Below are 17,235 nucleotides of genomic sequence, written 5' to 3'. Positions count from 1 at the left end.
ACAAATAAGTTAACAAGAAGTTAAGAAAAATTCCACGTGGTGTTGGTAAGTCCCTGTGGATACCGCTTCATGTAAAACAAAGGTCTGAACGGGCAGGGAAAGGGAAAATAGAGAAAATCCTCGTGGATACCGCCTTAAGAGATAAGGGTCTGAACAGACGAAGTGCAAAGAGAAAGTTTTGTGGATACCGCTCTGAATAGATGTCTGTACGGGCAGAACAGAATAGGAAACAAGGACAGTCCAATATATAGTTTAAAGTGCTGGTAGATAGACAATAGACTAGGCATAGAATTAGAGTAAATAATATTATCCAGTAAACAAACTGAATCTCCGAAATACCTTAAAGAGAGAACAACATGACAGGTAAAGGAACGGCAGTAGAGATTCTGAGCCAAAAATTCTCGGTAAATAAATACAAGATCACAAAAACTTCAGAAAAATGGGAAAAGAGAACCAAAACGAAGAAATGGAGGCACTAATTAAAAATTACAAACCGAAAGATAAATCTAAGAGGGCAAAAAAGAACGAGAAATGGAAGTGCTAAAACTCTTCAGAACGGAGGGAGAAAAGCTGAGGAGGACAGGCAGAATATTAATTACAAGCGAGGAAGACACTAAGGTGCTGGAGAAACAGCCTGTTAGAGAGAGAGGAAGGTACAGTGAGAAGCTGGCTTCAGCTCCGTACCCGGATGTGAAAGAAACAGTAAAGCCCCCTCCCTCCCTATAACGAGGAAGGAACCCCGAAGCAGTGCCCCCTGCTGACGGTAACAGTAATCATGCCGGGAGAAGTACAAGTTTGGGAAAATGAGGAAAAAGACAATACGAGAAGGAAAAAGCTGCAATATGGAAGGAGATACAGGCAGAAAGGTGGAACAGGCAAAGAAATGAAAGATTGAATGGATGAAATACTTGAGGAAAAGGAGTACGAGTATTGGTTATACCATAGAAATAAACAGACTAGAAAAGAAAGTGGCTCATCAGGGCAGGAAGAGATGAGGCATTCAAGAGGAAGTGGGGGGAAAAGATAGGAGACGAGTCTTGGAGAAACACAAGGGAATCAAGCACAAGGATCATGAGGAGTCCCTGCCACAGGTGTACAGACACGGACAGGAAGAAAGAGAAGGTGAATCATTGGAGGAGCAAGAGTTAAGTGGAGAGAGAGAGAGAGGATGCGAGAATTTGTGGGGAAGAAGTAGGAGGCAGAAGCCTAGAAGAGCAGAAGGAGGCAGTAGAGGAGCAACTCACGGAAGGAGAGAGAGAGCTAGATAAGTTACTGAGAGGGGATGGCCAGAGGAGATGTGAAAAATACTCCAGGAGCCAACCAAGTATTGAATCAAGACAGTAAGGAAGGACTCCACAGGGGAAGAAGAGGACCCCAGAGACATTTGTGTGGGAGGCAGTAAAGACATACCCTGAGACCGATGGGGAGTCAGGCGAGGAAAGCCAGGGCAGGTGGGAAGAAGGAGGAAGAATGATGCCATTGTTAAAGGATCAGGACAAGTGCAGTACATCCCTTGGGGATCCCAGGACCTAGAAGGGCTGAAAAACACTCTGCCCAATCTACATGAAGGAGCAGGGAAATGGATTAGAGCCTTTGAAGAAGAAACAGCTGGACAATTATTGGCTATGGGAGATTTGAAGGCACTATTGATACGGTTGATGAGAACCTCCAAATTTAATGAACTAATGGAAATGGCTGGCATAGTAAACTCGAACAACCCGAGAACTGATGGAGACAGGTTTGACAGAGTGAGGCAGAGGATATGGCAGGGCCTCAGGAAGCTTTATCCAAAGTGGACCCCAAAGCCTTAAAGGGGGATCCAGTGGGAGACACTGAAAACCCAGCAGCCTACGTAGAAAACCAGTTGAAAAGGTGGAGACTGAGCAAGAGGTGGAAAATAGCTTATTTATCACTACACTGTTCTGACATAGCATTTTGGATGCAATGCCTCCGCAAGTGAAGTCCAAACTGGAGTAAGTGGTTGGGCTGATGTCAATGACCCCACAAGAATTTAGAGACTACGTAGTCCATGCGGTTGAGAAATACTGGCTGAGCAGCAGGAAGAGATGCAAAGAAAGTTAATACAAATGCAGATCGAAGAACTCAAAGAGAAAAGCAAAAAGATGCTGCCAGCAACCACCAGTCTGAGTACAGTCATCGAACTGGATGAAGCACTGCTATATGGAGGAACCGATCATACCGTAAGACAAGGGCTAGAAAACCCCATGCCAATAATCAACATCTTTGGAGGAGCATTCCCACAAATGCCCCATCAGGAACAGACTAAATTCAAGGAGGGGGACAGAGGAGCTATGGACAGAGGGGACCAGTGAGGAAACAGAGGGAAAGAGAGGTAGAGAGATTGTGCTGGGGATGTAATCAGCCAGGTCACATGAGAAGAGATTGTCAGTTTACACCATGGCCTGTCACACACCAGCAGGAACTGATAAGGGAACTAAAGTTTAGCCAAGGACCAGCCCCCACAGGCCCAAGCAGACCTGTGAACCCCTATTGCAAGGTATTAGGGGTGCCCCGAGAACTCAAATGGGAAGGGACATTACCCAATGATAACAAGGGAGGCAGATGAGGAACCCATTGTTCAGGTTATGACACCAATGAAAATAGATACTGGAGCCACATACACTTGTGTACAGCCACAGTATGCCCTTCATCTTCCCATGTCAGGAAAGTTTATTAAAACTGTAGGGTTCTTGGGGAAAACGCAGTTGACACAGTGCATGGCTCCAGTGTGGTTGAGAATGGGAAATAAAGGAATTGTTTTGCCGGTGCTAGTATTTAAAGGAACTCTGATTAATTTGTTAGGCAGAAATTCTTTATTGAAACTGGAATTAAAATTAGAATGCACCAGAAATGGCCTGAGTGTGGAAAGAGCAGGGGCTTGATTGATAGTGCGAGAAGACAAGGCTAATGTCTTTTGGATAGGAGACATCACAGATCAGATTCAGGAAACCTGGGAAAAATGGAAAAAGGGCATGCAGGCTATATTACCCAGGGCTGTAATGCCCAAATCGGAGCTACATTGTACAGTGATTTTTGACAAGACTCAGAACAGGGAGTTAAAGGAGAGATGGCACCTGGAGGCATGTAGCCAACAGCACCTGGAAGGGGAGGCTGTGATAATTGGAAAGCAAGGGGCAGCTTTACAAGTTAAGTGGAGCACCTTTTCAGAAAAATGGTACAGGATACCGGAGGCTGGGCCCCACGTAACATTGTTGGTAAACAAGGGACATCAGTCTAAAGACTTAGGACCCTTAGTTAAGACTGCTGAAACCATAACAGTGTGGATATCAGAAGACAACAATTGCATTAAAATAATGGTAAGTGTAGATATGGTAGGGACAGTGAGAGAGGTCGAAATAACTCCCCAACCACACATGCCATTGCTGGGAAAGGAAAGAGGCCAGCAGAAATATAGGTTAGATGAGTTTTCATCTATTCTGTGGTCACAGCATGACACAGACGTAGGGAAAATAAAAATAGCTCGTCCGGTGGAAATAAGGCTAAAAAAAAGGAGCAATTCCACCCAGGAGACCGCAATACCCTCTAAGACCAGAAGCAGAAGAGGGAATAGCATCGACAGTGCAGGGTTTGCTTGAAATAGGAGTGCTTAAAAGAGCAAACAGTCCATGCAATACCCCGTTGCTGCCAGTCTTAAACGCAGATAAACCCAAGTGGAGATTGGTGCATGATTTGCGAGCAGTAAATGTGGTAGAGGACTGGCCAGTGGTAGTTCCCAACCCACACACACTTTTGACTAATGTTCCACCAGAAGCAAGTTACTTTTCAGTGATTGATTTGTGTTCAGCTTTCTTCAGCATTCCTCTGGCCGACCAGTGTCAGTATCTGTTTGCATTTACTTAGAGGTGCTCAGTATACCTATACCAGAATGCTGCAAGGTTTTAAACATTCACCACACGTTTTTAATCAGGTGTTGAAGGCAGACCTAGAGGGCGTACCATTGGAAAGTACATTGTTACAGTATGTGGATGACCTGTTGATTTGCTCCCACAGTAAAGAACAGTGTGAGCAGGACACTATAACTGTTAGAGAAGCTGGCGCACGGAGGACAAAGTATCCAAAAAGAAACTGCAATTTTGCACACAGCAAGTGGAATACCCAAGTAATATCCAAGGGAGTGAAGGCAATAGCACCAGATCAGATTGAGGCAATAACCAAGGCCCCAAAACCCCAGACTGTAGGGCAGATGATGACGTTTTTGGGAATGGCAGGGTAGAGCTCCGATTGGATAGGAGAGAATATGCTGAGATTGTGGCACCTTTGAAAGGTAATGAAAGAAGCAGGACATACAAATTTGAAGAATGGCTTACAGGGGAATGAAGAGGCAGAGATAGCTTTCAATATTATTAAGCAGGAATTGCAGTCAGCACCAGCATTAGCTTTGCCTGACTACGAGAAGGTTTTTCATTTGTATGTATCCAACCGACAGGAGGGTTATGTCACAGAAGTTCTAACACAAGAGACAGGCAAGAAAAAGCAAAAATGCTTGGGGGGGGGGCCAAGCAGAACCAGAAAGGCTTGTGGAGCATGGAAGACAGTTTGTTGGTAGCACCCACCCCTCTACCGACGATTCTGATTTCAGAAGCGCATGGGATGCGGGGGGTGGGTAGTGATAAAGAAAATAAAGGATGGTTTTTGGTCACCTTATTTACAGGCTTCAGTGGATGTTGTCTTGTCACAGTGAGGTATGCGCACAGAATGCAGGGTTCGGACATCAGTTATTTGACTGGTTATAAAGTAGACTCGGAGGATGGGGAGCATGGCTGACTAAAATGGCAATAACTGTCAGTACTGTATCGTTGAGCTGTGCGCTTGTGCTGTTTTCTTCCTTGTCTCAAGTCTCTTGTAGTGCGTGCTGCAACCAAACAACTTCCAATGCTCGTGGCAATTACTGAAGCAAGCTTAGTGGAGAAAGAACCACCGAAAATGTAGAAACAATAGTGGCGGATGTACTTGTGATATGCAACTATAGACCGATTGGATATGCTAATGCAACTAAACCAGTTGTGCTGGTTTTTCGTGCCCCACAAACGACCAAGAGACGCAGAAGATTCTTCAAGTATTAAACTTTAATTTGCAAATCAAAGCTGAGACAGTCATTGAGTAGTCGCTGATTGCCCACTGATCTTTGTACATAGCATTTTTTATAGCAATCTCCTGGTTTAGTTGCATTAGCATATCCAATCGGTCTACAGTTGCGTCTCACAAGTACATCCGCCACTATTGTTTCTACCCATTGACTTAATCATGTTCTAATCTACATCTCTTAGCTGCCTCTCATTAACACACCATTTGTCTTCTACATTCAACTGGATACATGCATAGCAAATAGCAAACTACATACTACCTCTCATTCACACACCACTGTCTTCTACATTCTTAAGATTTCATTCTACACAGCAAACAATGCAACTTTTATACTCCAATAATTGCTATAAAAAAATGCTATGTACAAGGATCAGTGGGCAATGAGCAACTAACTCAATGACTGTCTCAGCTTTGATTTGCAAATTAAAGTTTAACCCTTCTTGAAGAATCTTCTGCGTCTCCTGGTTGTTTGTGGGGTACGAGAAACCACGACAGTCTCTGATTAAAAAGTCAGCAGTGTTTTTATATTATAATCCTCTTGAAATGAATGCCAACATTGCATTTGCCTTCTTTACCACAGACTCCGCCTGTGAATTAACCTCTGGGAGTCTTGCACAAGGACTCAATCCCTTTGCACCTCTGATGTTTAAATTCTCTCTATTTAGGAATGTTGCAGACCATTATCTTTTACCAAAATGCAATACCATACATTTCGCAACACTGTATTCCATCCGTCACTTTTTTGCCCATTCTTCCCATTTGTCCAAGTCCTGCTGCAATCGCATTGCTTCCTCAGCAATATCTACCCCTCCACCCATCCTCATTTCATCTGCAAACTTTGCAACAAAGCCAATTCCATTATCCAAATTATTAACATGAAATGTAGTAGTACCAATACTGACCTGAGGAACACTAGTCACCAGCAGCTAACCAGAAAATTCCCCCTTTATTCCCAATTGCTGCCATCAGTCTGTCAGCCATTCTGCCATCTATGCCAGTATATTTTCTGTAACACCATAGGATTTTCTTAAGCAGCATCACTTGAGGCACTTTATTAAACACCTTCTGAAAATCCAAGTAAATAGCATCCACCGTCTCTCCTGTACAACAAAATGCTACTCATATTGTTAAAGAGAAATTAAGCGTCTCAGAGGGATACAGCACAAAAATAGACTCCCGCAACCTACTAAATTGGTGACAACAGCATCCATTTACCCTGCAACCAACATTCACTGGTTAGAATTGAGTAAGAGCATTTATAAAACTAATGATAGTTACAACTGCTTTTTAATATGCACAAAGTTTGAAATAACTCATTGCAAATCCCTGCAATAAGTGGCACTAGCATACAGGAGAAAACAACCAATAAGAAACCAAGGATTGCCAATACATAAGATGTAGGTAGTGTTGCTGAGTACAAAAGTTAAAATAAATACTCAAAGTGAATAGATTTTTGTTTAATATTTCAATTTAATAAAGGAACAGCAGATCAGGACACCAACCTTCTCACTGACTTAGATACCCAAAATTTAAGACAGAAGATAGGAGGGGATTAAATGCTATTCCTTTTTTTCAAGATAAAAAGAATAATCTTGAGGGAAAAAAGAGCATTGACTCTTAATATCAGTAGTGGGAAAACTACTGGAATTCTTAGAGACTAAAGCAATATAGTCTAGATTAAGGATAGTCAGCATGGCTCATGAGCCTGATTTTAATTCTTTGAGGGAGTGACAAAACAAATTTATGGAAGTATGAACAGTGGATCTGCGATATGGATTTTAGTAAGGTATTCAAAAGGCTCTCCATGAAAAACTCAGAGGGATGGTATCTAGAGATTCAGAATAAGCTTCCCTACAGAAGGCCGAGGGTTGTAATAGATTGAGCATTCTCTGTGGTTAAGGCAGCTTATCTTGTGTTGGACTTATTTGTTGAGGATTGAGTTCAAGAGCTGCAATATAATGTTGTAACTCTATAAAACTGGTTTGGTCACACTGGAGTATCGTGTCCAGTTCTGGTCTCATTGTGGAAGCTTGAGAGGCTGCCCAAGAGATCTACCACAATACTGCCTGGATTAGAGAACATGTTTTGAGAGGAAAGGTTGAGTAAACTCGAGCTTTGCTCTTTGGAGCAAAGGAGGACGAGGGGTGAATTGATACAAGATTACAGAAGAGGCATAAATGGAGTAACAGCTTGGTCCTTCCCCCCCCCCCCCCCAAAGTGGAAATGGCTAATACAAGAGGGCATAATTTAAGGAGAATTTCAGCAAAATATTGGAAGGTGGGGAGAGAAAGAGGGAAGAAAGGAGAGTAAAAGGTTTTTCTTTAAAATAGAGCAATATATGGGTTTGTGGAACATGCTGCCAGAGAGGCATTTAAGAGACTGGTAGGCAAATTTACAGAATAACCACCTAGGGCTATGTGGAGGGAAGCATTAGATTGATCTTGGAGTAGGTTAAAAGGTTAGCACAACAAGTTTAAGGATTTGCAAAGTGCTGTACTCCTATATTCATAACCAATGTTACATACCGTACAACCTTTTCAGAAAGATGTTCAGCATCATTGCCTTGGGATGTACTTGTTCTCCTGGTTTTCTTGCCGTGATTACGGAATAGCTCCACTGCTCCTCGCAGTTCTTCTTCTTCAACTCCAAAGACATCTCTGTACAGCATTTCATATACAACCGCTGAAATAAAAAGGGATTATATGCATTTATTCCTATTGTATTTGGAGAAAAGAACTAAGTACAAGTTTAGAAGTGCCAACGAGTGCCAAAACCAAGGACTGGAATGAAATACTGAAGTTATTTCTGCCTAATCTTCGCTTCCAATTTTTCCACCAAAATCATTTCAAATTTAGACAACACCATAGCTTTGATACAGGCTGAGATTATGGTAATATCATGAATAACGTATGAAAATATTCTGCTATTTGTTGAAAGGTATATCTGAATATTATTTTTAATTAACAAAATGAAGCTACATAATGCTGTTAAGTAAAACAAATTTTGGCTTCACTATTGCAGTTTATTTTCAATGATAAAGAAACCTACCCATAAGATAACGAAAGCAATAATTTAGCACTTTAATATAGCTTTAAACAAAAAGACACTGTGCTTAAGAACTTCACAGCTGCCATTGTTATACATGTTACTTGCAGATAAAGAATACCTTTAAGCTGAAGGGAAAATATTAATAGTCATTAAACAGAAAAACAGGAAATTTAAGAACATTTCTCATCCTCCACTCTCTACACCTCCAACCACCTCTTCCCCTCCCAACCCACGACCATTTTAACACCATTGTTGATAAACTGCCTTTCAATACCAATCATTCAGTGTTCAAATAATCAGATTTGTACCCTGAGCCATATATTTTTATGCCATTCTTGGCTAACTATACATCACTTTTTTTGACTTGCATCAAAAATGTCAAACATCACTAGAACTGTACAACTTTTGCTTTATTTCGGGTAGTAAAAATTCCAAATCAGAAACGTTTTAAAAATAATCAATAGAATTCTTTAATACTTTAAGCCTACCTTGACACACAGCTGCAAGCCCTTGAAACTGCTTTGTAAAGACACTATCATAATGTCCATTGTTGGAACAGCACAGCAAGATCTTTTTATAAGAAAAGGAGAGCATTAATTCATCTTTATGCTGAAAAGCTGAATTGAAGGATTTTTTTTTAAAAAAGCAAAGCATTTTTGTCCAATGTTTTTCCTCATCCTCCACTACACCTCCAACCACCTCCACCCCCCCCAACCTAGTTCAAAAAATGGTTGCAATTTTGTGACACCTTTCACTTTAGTTATCAATGTATTACTGCCAATAACTGAAATGTGTTTATTTCAATAGATGTGATCGAGAAAATGCAGCAAACAGTTCAGAAAATGCAGCAGAGGAAATGATAACTGATGATCTCGCATCTTTAAAAGTTCAGTGGTGTTGTATGGGTGAATTTTCTAGCTCACTGGAAGTTGCTCCTGTTAGTACTTCAACTTATTTTACTTTACTTAAGGAAAACAAAGTTGCTGCACAATTGCAAATATTAGTTCTTGGATGCTACTTTTTTTTTTAAAAAAACAGCACTAACTTCAATTCAAAAAAGACCTGTAGGAGCTCTGGTTAGGCAGCAACCGTATAAGGAAATACTCAGTCAACATATTGGATTGAGATCTTTATTCTTGCCTCCATCGTTTAAACTTTTATTCGCAAAGTCATATTGATATCTGACCCACATCAAAATTTAAACAAGTGGACAAATTATCAGTGTATGGTTGGACTACCTAATGTGGTAGTGTTTTTAGCACTAACCTCATTTTGGAAGTGACTACCAGTCCCTCTGTACTGGATATCCATTAGGCTACTTTGGTTCTACTACACATTCCTCCCACTATACTAATCCAATATTATTCTCAGACAAAACCAGTTGTTAAATAAAAGCTGTTCCTCTTATTGCTTTGAGGGGTTTTTTTTGCATTTTTTCCAGGATTGCAGTTCCTTGTTTACTGCAGCAACCTGTCCAAAACCTCACTTCTGTTGCTGCAGCAAGTCTTTTCCCTTTATTTGCTTCTTCACTGTCACCATAGTCCCTCGCTGCCAATTTCTGCTCAGCCATTCATTAACACAAACTTCTCCCACCATCATATACACTTTCCAATGTTCATCTTCTAGCCCCCAAGCCTCCAAGAACCGTCATCATGTTCATTTAAGAACACCTTCCATCAACACCAACCCCCCAAAAAAGCATGTAGGCTGTTGCTAAAAGTTACACCTCCATGTTTCAGTCTGATCACTTGTGCCCTGGATTCCTTACCATGTTTGACAGCACACATTGATCTGCTATTGCAGCAAATTGAGATCACATATCTTCAGAAGTGCAACATAATAGGATTTAAAATAATTTAGCTATCGATGACTGCAGTTATCTTTGGATGAGGACAAGTTGAATGAGTCACTGAACTATTTGTAAAGAGTCTGCCAAGTGCCCTTAATTACCATATCACAATAGGCTATACAACTTGATGCTTTTTGTTTTTTGTATTCAAACACCAAAGGGAATTCAAGATTAGATCTTGTCAGTATTGAGTAAAATAAACAGCAATGTTAGTAGCCATTGGAAAGCCAAGGCTTTTCACAAGATAGCCAGAGCAGACACAGCTTTAATTGAATGAGAGCAAGCTTGATGGGCCAGTTGCCTAGGCCTGCTCTTCTTATTCCCCATGTTCTTAAAAACTCATTAAACATTTCCTTGATCAATTTAGGCCCATACTAGAGAGAAATTTGTTTTTAAATTGATTAGGGTTTGTAATTACACATCAACATGCTCAATAACTATCTAAATATGCAGGTCCTGAGCATGGAAGGGAATTTGTAATGAGAGCTCCGATAGCAAATGATATTGGTTTAAAAAAAGTTTGATCAGAATCTTGTTGACATTACTCAGATATTGAGCGAGGATATAATCCTACACTCAACGTACAAGCTTACTTATGACTAAGCCATTATCAATCCATCACCACACAAGGAATTGCTGACATGCATTGATGCTGAGTAGCTTCCAGGATGATGAAAACAGGTTGAACTCCAAGTTGAAAAATGTTTAAAATGCTGCATTAACAAAATTGTTAATAGACAAAAGTACAATCCTAACCCAAAAAGTAATCTGTTTCCACAGATTTCAGCATATTCTATTTTTATTTTGTCATTTCCCACAGTGTTTTGCCAGACAGGTTTGCTTACCAAATATAAACAAATGAATTTTACATATTTTGCTAGTTAGATGGAAAGCTGAATTTGCTACAAATTGGGAGAAATGTCCTGTAAGTACCCCCACAGCATGAATAAAACATTGGGAGTGTGGAGTCGAGACTCGAGTACTGATACTGAATTCTCTTGGGGTCCAGTTAATGTAGATAGGGGAAAAACAGAATGGCTCAGCAAAGCAGAAAGACTGTTCCTAAAAGACTTTATACATAAACAGCTGCACTCAAATAAGCTGCAGGTGGTACAAATTTTCCAAAATAGACTGGGCATAAACTGAATGTTTGTTTCAGAACTTTTGATCCTTTAAAAAGATAGAATACAATGGTTCCATTATGCATGATTTCCAAGTTTATTCAAAGTACAATCAATCCATTTTTCTCATGTAATTAAATAGTTAATTGGTCAAGTCAAAAATCTAATGTAAAAACATTACCCATATAACTAAAAGAATCCCAGTAGTTAGCCATTAGTGATGAGCTAGATCAAAGCTTTAACTGTGCAAGCAAATATATAACTTTGCTAGGTTATGCACACACAACCATCAATAAAATAAATTCCAATAAACATTTGTAAACTTCATTGATTAGTACTACAAACCATGTGATCAATTATATGATAAGCACAGTTTCACAACTTCGAAAGCCATTTACACAACTGTTCTGCAATTAGTATTTGTTCTTTTATTTCAACTTCATCTGCTTCCTGGTCTTAATTTACTGTTTACCTTGATTTGTTCTACAGTATATACATTTTATGATGCACCCCAACATTATAAAAGGGATAAATGGTTTTCCTTGCCTTCTTCTCAAATCCATTATTTGTGCCTTGCGTGGGAGGTTTTCCAGGATACCGGTAAATGAGAAAATCACAACTTGATATTTGGAGAAAAGAGCAAATAAAATTTGTGAATTGATTTTCAAATCTTATTTCATCTGGAGGAATTGCATCAAGCATTTTGGCATCACAATTTAGTCAATACATTAAAAACTATTTACCAAGCTACTCATAAATCCTCTCCCTTTAATGTTACAAAACTGTCATTGAGCTTGACCAAGATCTCATCTTTGAAAGATTAAAGGCTTTGACCACATTCAACAGGAGAAATTTGCTATAATTTATAAAAAGTAAAATTAGAATCAGCCCCAAATACAATATAGTATACCAGTGGAATGAACCAGTACAAGATAGTTGACTTAGTATAAAAAGATATACAATAGAGAGGGGAAATGAAGAGACTAGAAGGGACATTGGCAGCATTAAATACAGACCAGTTGGCTCTTTTTGCAGTTGGACAAATGGCCACCTCATATTGTTGGCTTACCAAATAGAAGCAAGCTCAACGTGATAGGTATCCAATAGTACAAAAGATGCAACTGAAACAACTGGGTCAGCTTGCAATATAAATATCCAATAATACAAGATTTTATTAAAAGAACTGAATGATTAATAACCACCAAGTATTAGCAACAAATTATATTTAGCTGCAACCTCTGCAGAAGATTAGGAGAACATTCTTAAATATCCAGTGAAGCATGGCTTAAGTCACAAGCTCCAAGGCTATTCACTGATCATTAGAGGCAGACTATTAGAGGTAGATGACATTTAGCCAGAAAATTCCACCCTTCAACATCTAGACCTGTGCTTTTCAACAGATGTATATATAAAATGCTTATCCACAGATTACAATTTTTGTAATTACTCATCTATTTTTTCCTAATTTTATGCCATACTTACTTGTACATTAGTGAAAGCGCATTCATCTCCAAGACACCGGCCCATTCCTGGAAAGCAAAGTATAAAATTTGAATGCAAGCAAATAAAGAATTAAGATAATGCAGTAAATATTTGCAAGAATATATCATTTTGGATTCAACAAGATCATTGAAGTTCATCACAACATAATGCAAAATATTTTTCTGAACTAGGCAAAAATTAATGTTTACCTTTGCATCTTTCTCCCGCTGTGCAAGAAAAACATCTTTCATTAGGTCCAATGCACAAGATTTGTGCACCACAGAATTTCTGGCATGATCCTTCGCTGCCACTTGCTGGGACAATATTGTGGCATGGATTGTGGGAGGTGGGGTAGAAAATGAGAAATAAATTTGAGTCACCAAGATTGGGCCCCTTTTGATATTGATAAGTAGGAGAGGTTTGATTGGTCAGGAGATCTCCAAATGGGGGGGGGGGGGAGAGGAGGAATGGGAAAGACATCTTTGCCTTTCAGTCATCTTTATGAAAGTGAAGACCTTAAACCCTCTGGCTTTAGGACAATAAAGTTTAACTATTCTAAGTGGCCTCAGCCTTTCAGTTAAGTACAGATTTAGTGACATGTCCAGAAATGCATGATCTGCATTAGTATCGCATGCCCTTTGGTGTCGTTACATATGCCCTACAATCTCCACTCAGGGCTCTCGTTCACAAAAGTCTTCATGACAATCTGACCAATGACTTTCCACTCTGCCATGAAAATTGTCCTCCACATGTTAAAATGGGTGGGTGTCCCAACTTAAAGTTTTAACTACAGGACAATGCATTTAACCATTATTTGAAATGTTATGTCAATTGGAATTCTTTTCCCGTTCAGGACTGGATGTAAAAAAAGCAAAACATCAATTAAACATCCAAGTCATATTAACATTTGATAGCATTTTTCACACTGGATTAAGAATACATGCCATATATTAGCCAGAGCCATGCAAGTTTAAGCTAGATATAGAAAAGAGTCAACTCCCTTTGCACCTAATAGGAAGCATTTCCAGCAGCATACTTAAACTGTATGATATTTGAACAGTCTCCTAGTACAAAGATGGACTCTACCTCAATCTACTTATTCTATGTCTGCCTGCACTTTAACTATAACACTATTTGGCATATATATAATTTATAGCTGGTAATGTGATCAAATGATCAGTATGGATGGCATGCAAAACAGATTTGCTGTACCTTGGTATATTTGACAGTAATAATCTCATTTACCAAGTCTATTGGAAGCAAGTTGTGTGACAATTCAGAGGCCTGTTGTCCAGAGGGAAGGACATACAGTCACTACCAAAGTGAGGGAGGCCTAGGTGCAGGTGCCATCTCCATGGCCACAAGTCAAGGTTGGTGGGCAGAGAGAAAACAGAAACAATAATCAGATTACAAATTAAAACAACTGCAATTCTGATCATTTCAACCACAGGAACTCATGGGATTTAGTTTTGGTAATGTGGGAAAAGTCATCAGATGAAGGAAGTGAGTTTAACTTGCATGCAAATTGCCCTTCAGAAGTATGGTTTGCATGAAAGAATAGTCAAAGCTGCAGTTGGCATAAGCATTGCAATATAATGTTCTCCACTCACAATAATCATCAAAATAGAAACTGATGAGCTAAAGTACAGTAAACTTAGCAAATTACACTTAATATACAAAGTATAACTTTTTATAATAAAACTGCAATCTTAAAATACAAGAAATACTCAATGTCAGAATGCAATGTGGAGAAAGGTCAAATTAGCATTTCAGTTTGTTCACCTTCCATCAGAACTGTTCAACCTCCACAGATCTTAGTTAACCTGTTGAGCATTTGTTTTAACACCAGCAGAATGGCCCTGGGTGGAGATGACATACATGATAGGGTCCAGCCACCATCCGGAGCTTCACAAAACTCTTTTAAACTCAGTTTAAGTCTTAAAGCTCACTAGGGTTTTAATTTTATATCTTAGCTGTTCCTCATTTTCACCATCATGATTAGATTAAGATTATCCACCAGTTTTAATGTTCACTATATATAACCTCCAGCAAGAGAAATCAGTCGCTGGAGTTTTAATGAGCAAGGCAGAGAAAAATTTGCATATTCCTTTCACCATATGCAATGCAGTGTCCAACTGTGATGGATTACTTACTATGTATGCATCTGCAATGTAACGTTCAAACCCTTTGGGATTCAGCAGTCCATTTGATCACATTACTGCTTCTAGACTCTGCACAATGCAACAGCTGAGCAAACATCACCATGATAACAAGGTCCCGCATGGGAGGTTGGTCAAGAAGGTTCAGTCACTGGACATTGAAATGTAGTAAATTGGGTAAGACATTGGCTTCGCAGTAGAATGGTTGCCTCTGACTTTAGGTCTGTTACCAAGTGTGCCACAGGGACACCATTCAGTTGATGTCATCTAATTCAATGATCTGAATGGTAAGCATCATTTGCCGATATCAAGACTGGGAGTGTAGTGGACAGCTACGAAGACCAAAGCTTGCAAGAGGATCTGGATCAGCTGAAAAAGTGGGCTGAGAAAACTGAATTTAATGCAAAAAAAAGTGATGCAGTGCACTTTGGGAGGACAAACTGGAGGAGGATTTACGTAGAGTGGTAGGGGACAAATCCACAATTCCTTGAAAGCAGCATCACAGGTAGATACGGTTGTAAAGAAAGTTTTTGGCACCTTGGCTTTCCTAAATCAAAGTATTAAGCTGACGAGTTGAGATATTATGAAGTTGTACAATACATTGTTGAGACCTAATTGGCGTATTATGTGCAGTTTTGGTCACACCTACAGGAAAATACAAGATTGAAGGAATGCAGCAAAAAAAAATGTACAAGGATGTTGCCAAGACACGAGAGTCTAAATTATAGGGAAAGGATGAATAGGTTAGAACTTTATTTCCTGGAGCATGGAAGAATATGGGGGCATTTGATAGAGGTATACAAATTACGACAGGCATAGATAGGGTGAATGCAAGCAGGCTTTTCCCAGAGCTTAGTGAGACAACAACCAGAGGCCATGGATCAAGGACAAAAGCTGAAATGATTAGGAGAACACAGGAAAAACTTCACTCAGAGGGTGGAATGAGCTGCCAGGTTAAATATTGGATGTGGATTTAACATCAACATTCAAGAGAAATTTGGACAGTCACATGGATGAAAGGGGTATGGAGGGCATGTTCCACATGTAAATCGATGGGACTAGATGAGTTAATAGTTTGGCATGGACCAGATGGGCTGCTAGGCTTGTTTCTGTGGTGTAGTGTTCTATGATTCAGTCCAGAGCAAATCAAGGTTAATCATTCTAGGAATCTTTAGTCAAGGACATGCACATCCCCAAGTGGATATTCTGCTGTTGCACTGAACAATTTTAATTAAATATATACAACCTGAAAACAAAAATCCTTAAGTCTTTCATAAGATGTAATCAGATCAAAATGTGATTTTGAGTACAAGATTGACATGCAAGTATGATCTACATCTCTTAAGCCAGAGGGATTCGAGGAGGGACTAGTGTATAAAGCCTAAACAGACCAACTATCAATGACAGGTAAGCAGAGGAGCATTGCTACAGGATTACATACAAGAGGAACAAATACAAAGATAACATACTGTCTGAATTTCCAAAATAAAAATCAGAATGCTGCCTTCAGATTGGGGGACAAGATGACCAAGGTCAGCAAGAGCCCACGCTGCCATGCAATCAGGAAGGCAAAGCAAGACTATTCAGACACCTTTGTGACACCAGGATACACAGGGCATGTGGCATGGCTTACAAATCAAAACACATTACAAGTCCTGTGCATCAACTACAGCAACACCTCCCTTCCTGTTAGGCTGAATGCCTTCTGTGCATGATCTGATACAATGAGCGATGTGACATCGACAAAAGCCCTGCAAGCTCAGGTGAGAAGAATACTAGCCAAAGTAAACCCACACAAAGCTACAGGGCCAGACAACATATTTGGTCAGGTGCCTAGGGATTGTACAGCCCAGCTAACCTCTTTGCAGCAGTTTACTGTTGCTGTACACATCGAGGCAGCCACTATCATTCTATTGACCAAGAGAGTGATAGATAACTAGCCTAAACAATTACCATCCAGTGGTACAAATCGTGAAGTGCTTTGAGCACTGGTAATGTATAAATCCCAGCTTCCAGATACATTGGACCCTTTCTAGTTCACCTACTGCTTAAACTGTTTCACTGATGCTATGGCCTCAGCCCTCCATTCCATCATATCCCACCTAGAAAACTATTCCTTATACTATGATGCTGTTCTTCGACTTCAGCTCAGCATTTAGCACTCATCCTTCAGAGGCTGGTGTGTAAAATGGCTGCATTGGGACTTAACACCCCTCTGTAGGACTTCTTTATGGAAAAATACAGTCTGAGTTGGCAACAACATCTCAAGTTCCATCACACTGATCACTGGTGGCCCCCCACCACCCCCGGGCTCTGCTCAGCTTGCTGCGGACTCAACTACACTGCCAGGTCCAGCTGAAGCCACATCAGGTTGGCTTATGATACAGTAGTTTCATCAGCAACCGTGATGAGTTAGCATAGAGAGGAGGCAGACAGGCTTGTCAAACAG

The 17,235-nt window shown here is 39.9% G+C and overlaps 1 protein-coding gene across 1 annotated transcript in view; it reads right to left on the bottom strand.

Moving 5' to 3' along the window:
- alg13 (ALG13 UDP-N-acetylglucosaminyltransferase subunit) overlaps positions 1–17,235 on the bottom strand; it is a 111,786-nt gene that overhangs the window by 48,029 nt on the left and 46,522 nt on the right. The window contains exons 9-12 of the mRNA XM_059976635.1: positions 12,628–12,674; positions 11,692–11,764; positions 8,664–8,745; positions 7,653–7,809 (exon numbers count right to left, since the gene is read on the bottom strand). Of these exons, the coding sequence (XP_059832618.1) occupies positions 7,653–7,809; positions 8,664–8,745; positions 11,692–11,764; positions 12,628–12,674 (359 nt within the window). The remainder of the gene's footprint in view (positions 1–7,652; positions 7,810–8,663; positions 8,746–11,691; positions 11,765–12,627; positions 12,675–17,235) is intronic.

The sequence above is a fragment of the Hypanus sabinus genome, chromosome 8 (assembly GCF_030144855.1).
Source record: "Hypanus sabinus isolate sHypSab1 chromosome 8, sHypSab1.hap1, whole genome shotgun sequence".
Classification (NCBI taxonomy): Eukaryota; Metazoa; Chordata; class Chondrichthyes; order Myliobatiformes; family Dasyatidae; genus Hypanus; species Hypanus sabinus.
Note: the sequence above shows the minus strand (reverse complement) of the source record. Positions and strands in the feature narration are given on the sequence as shown.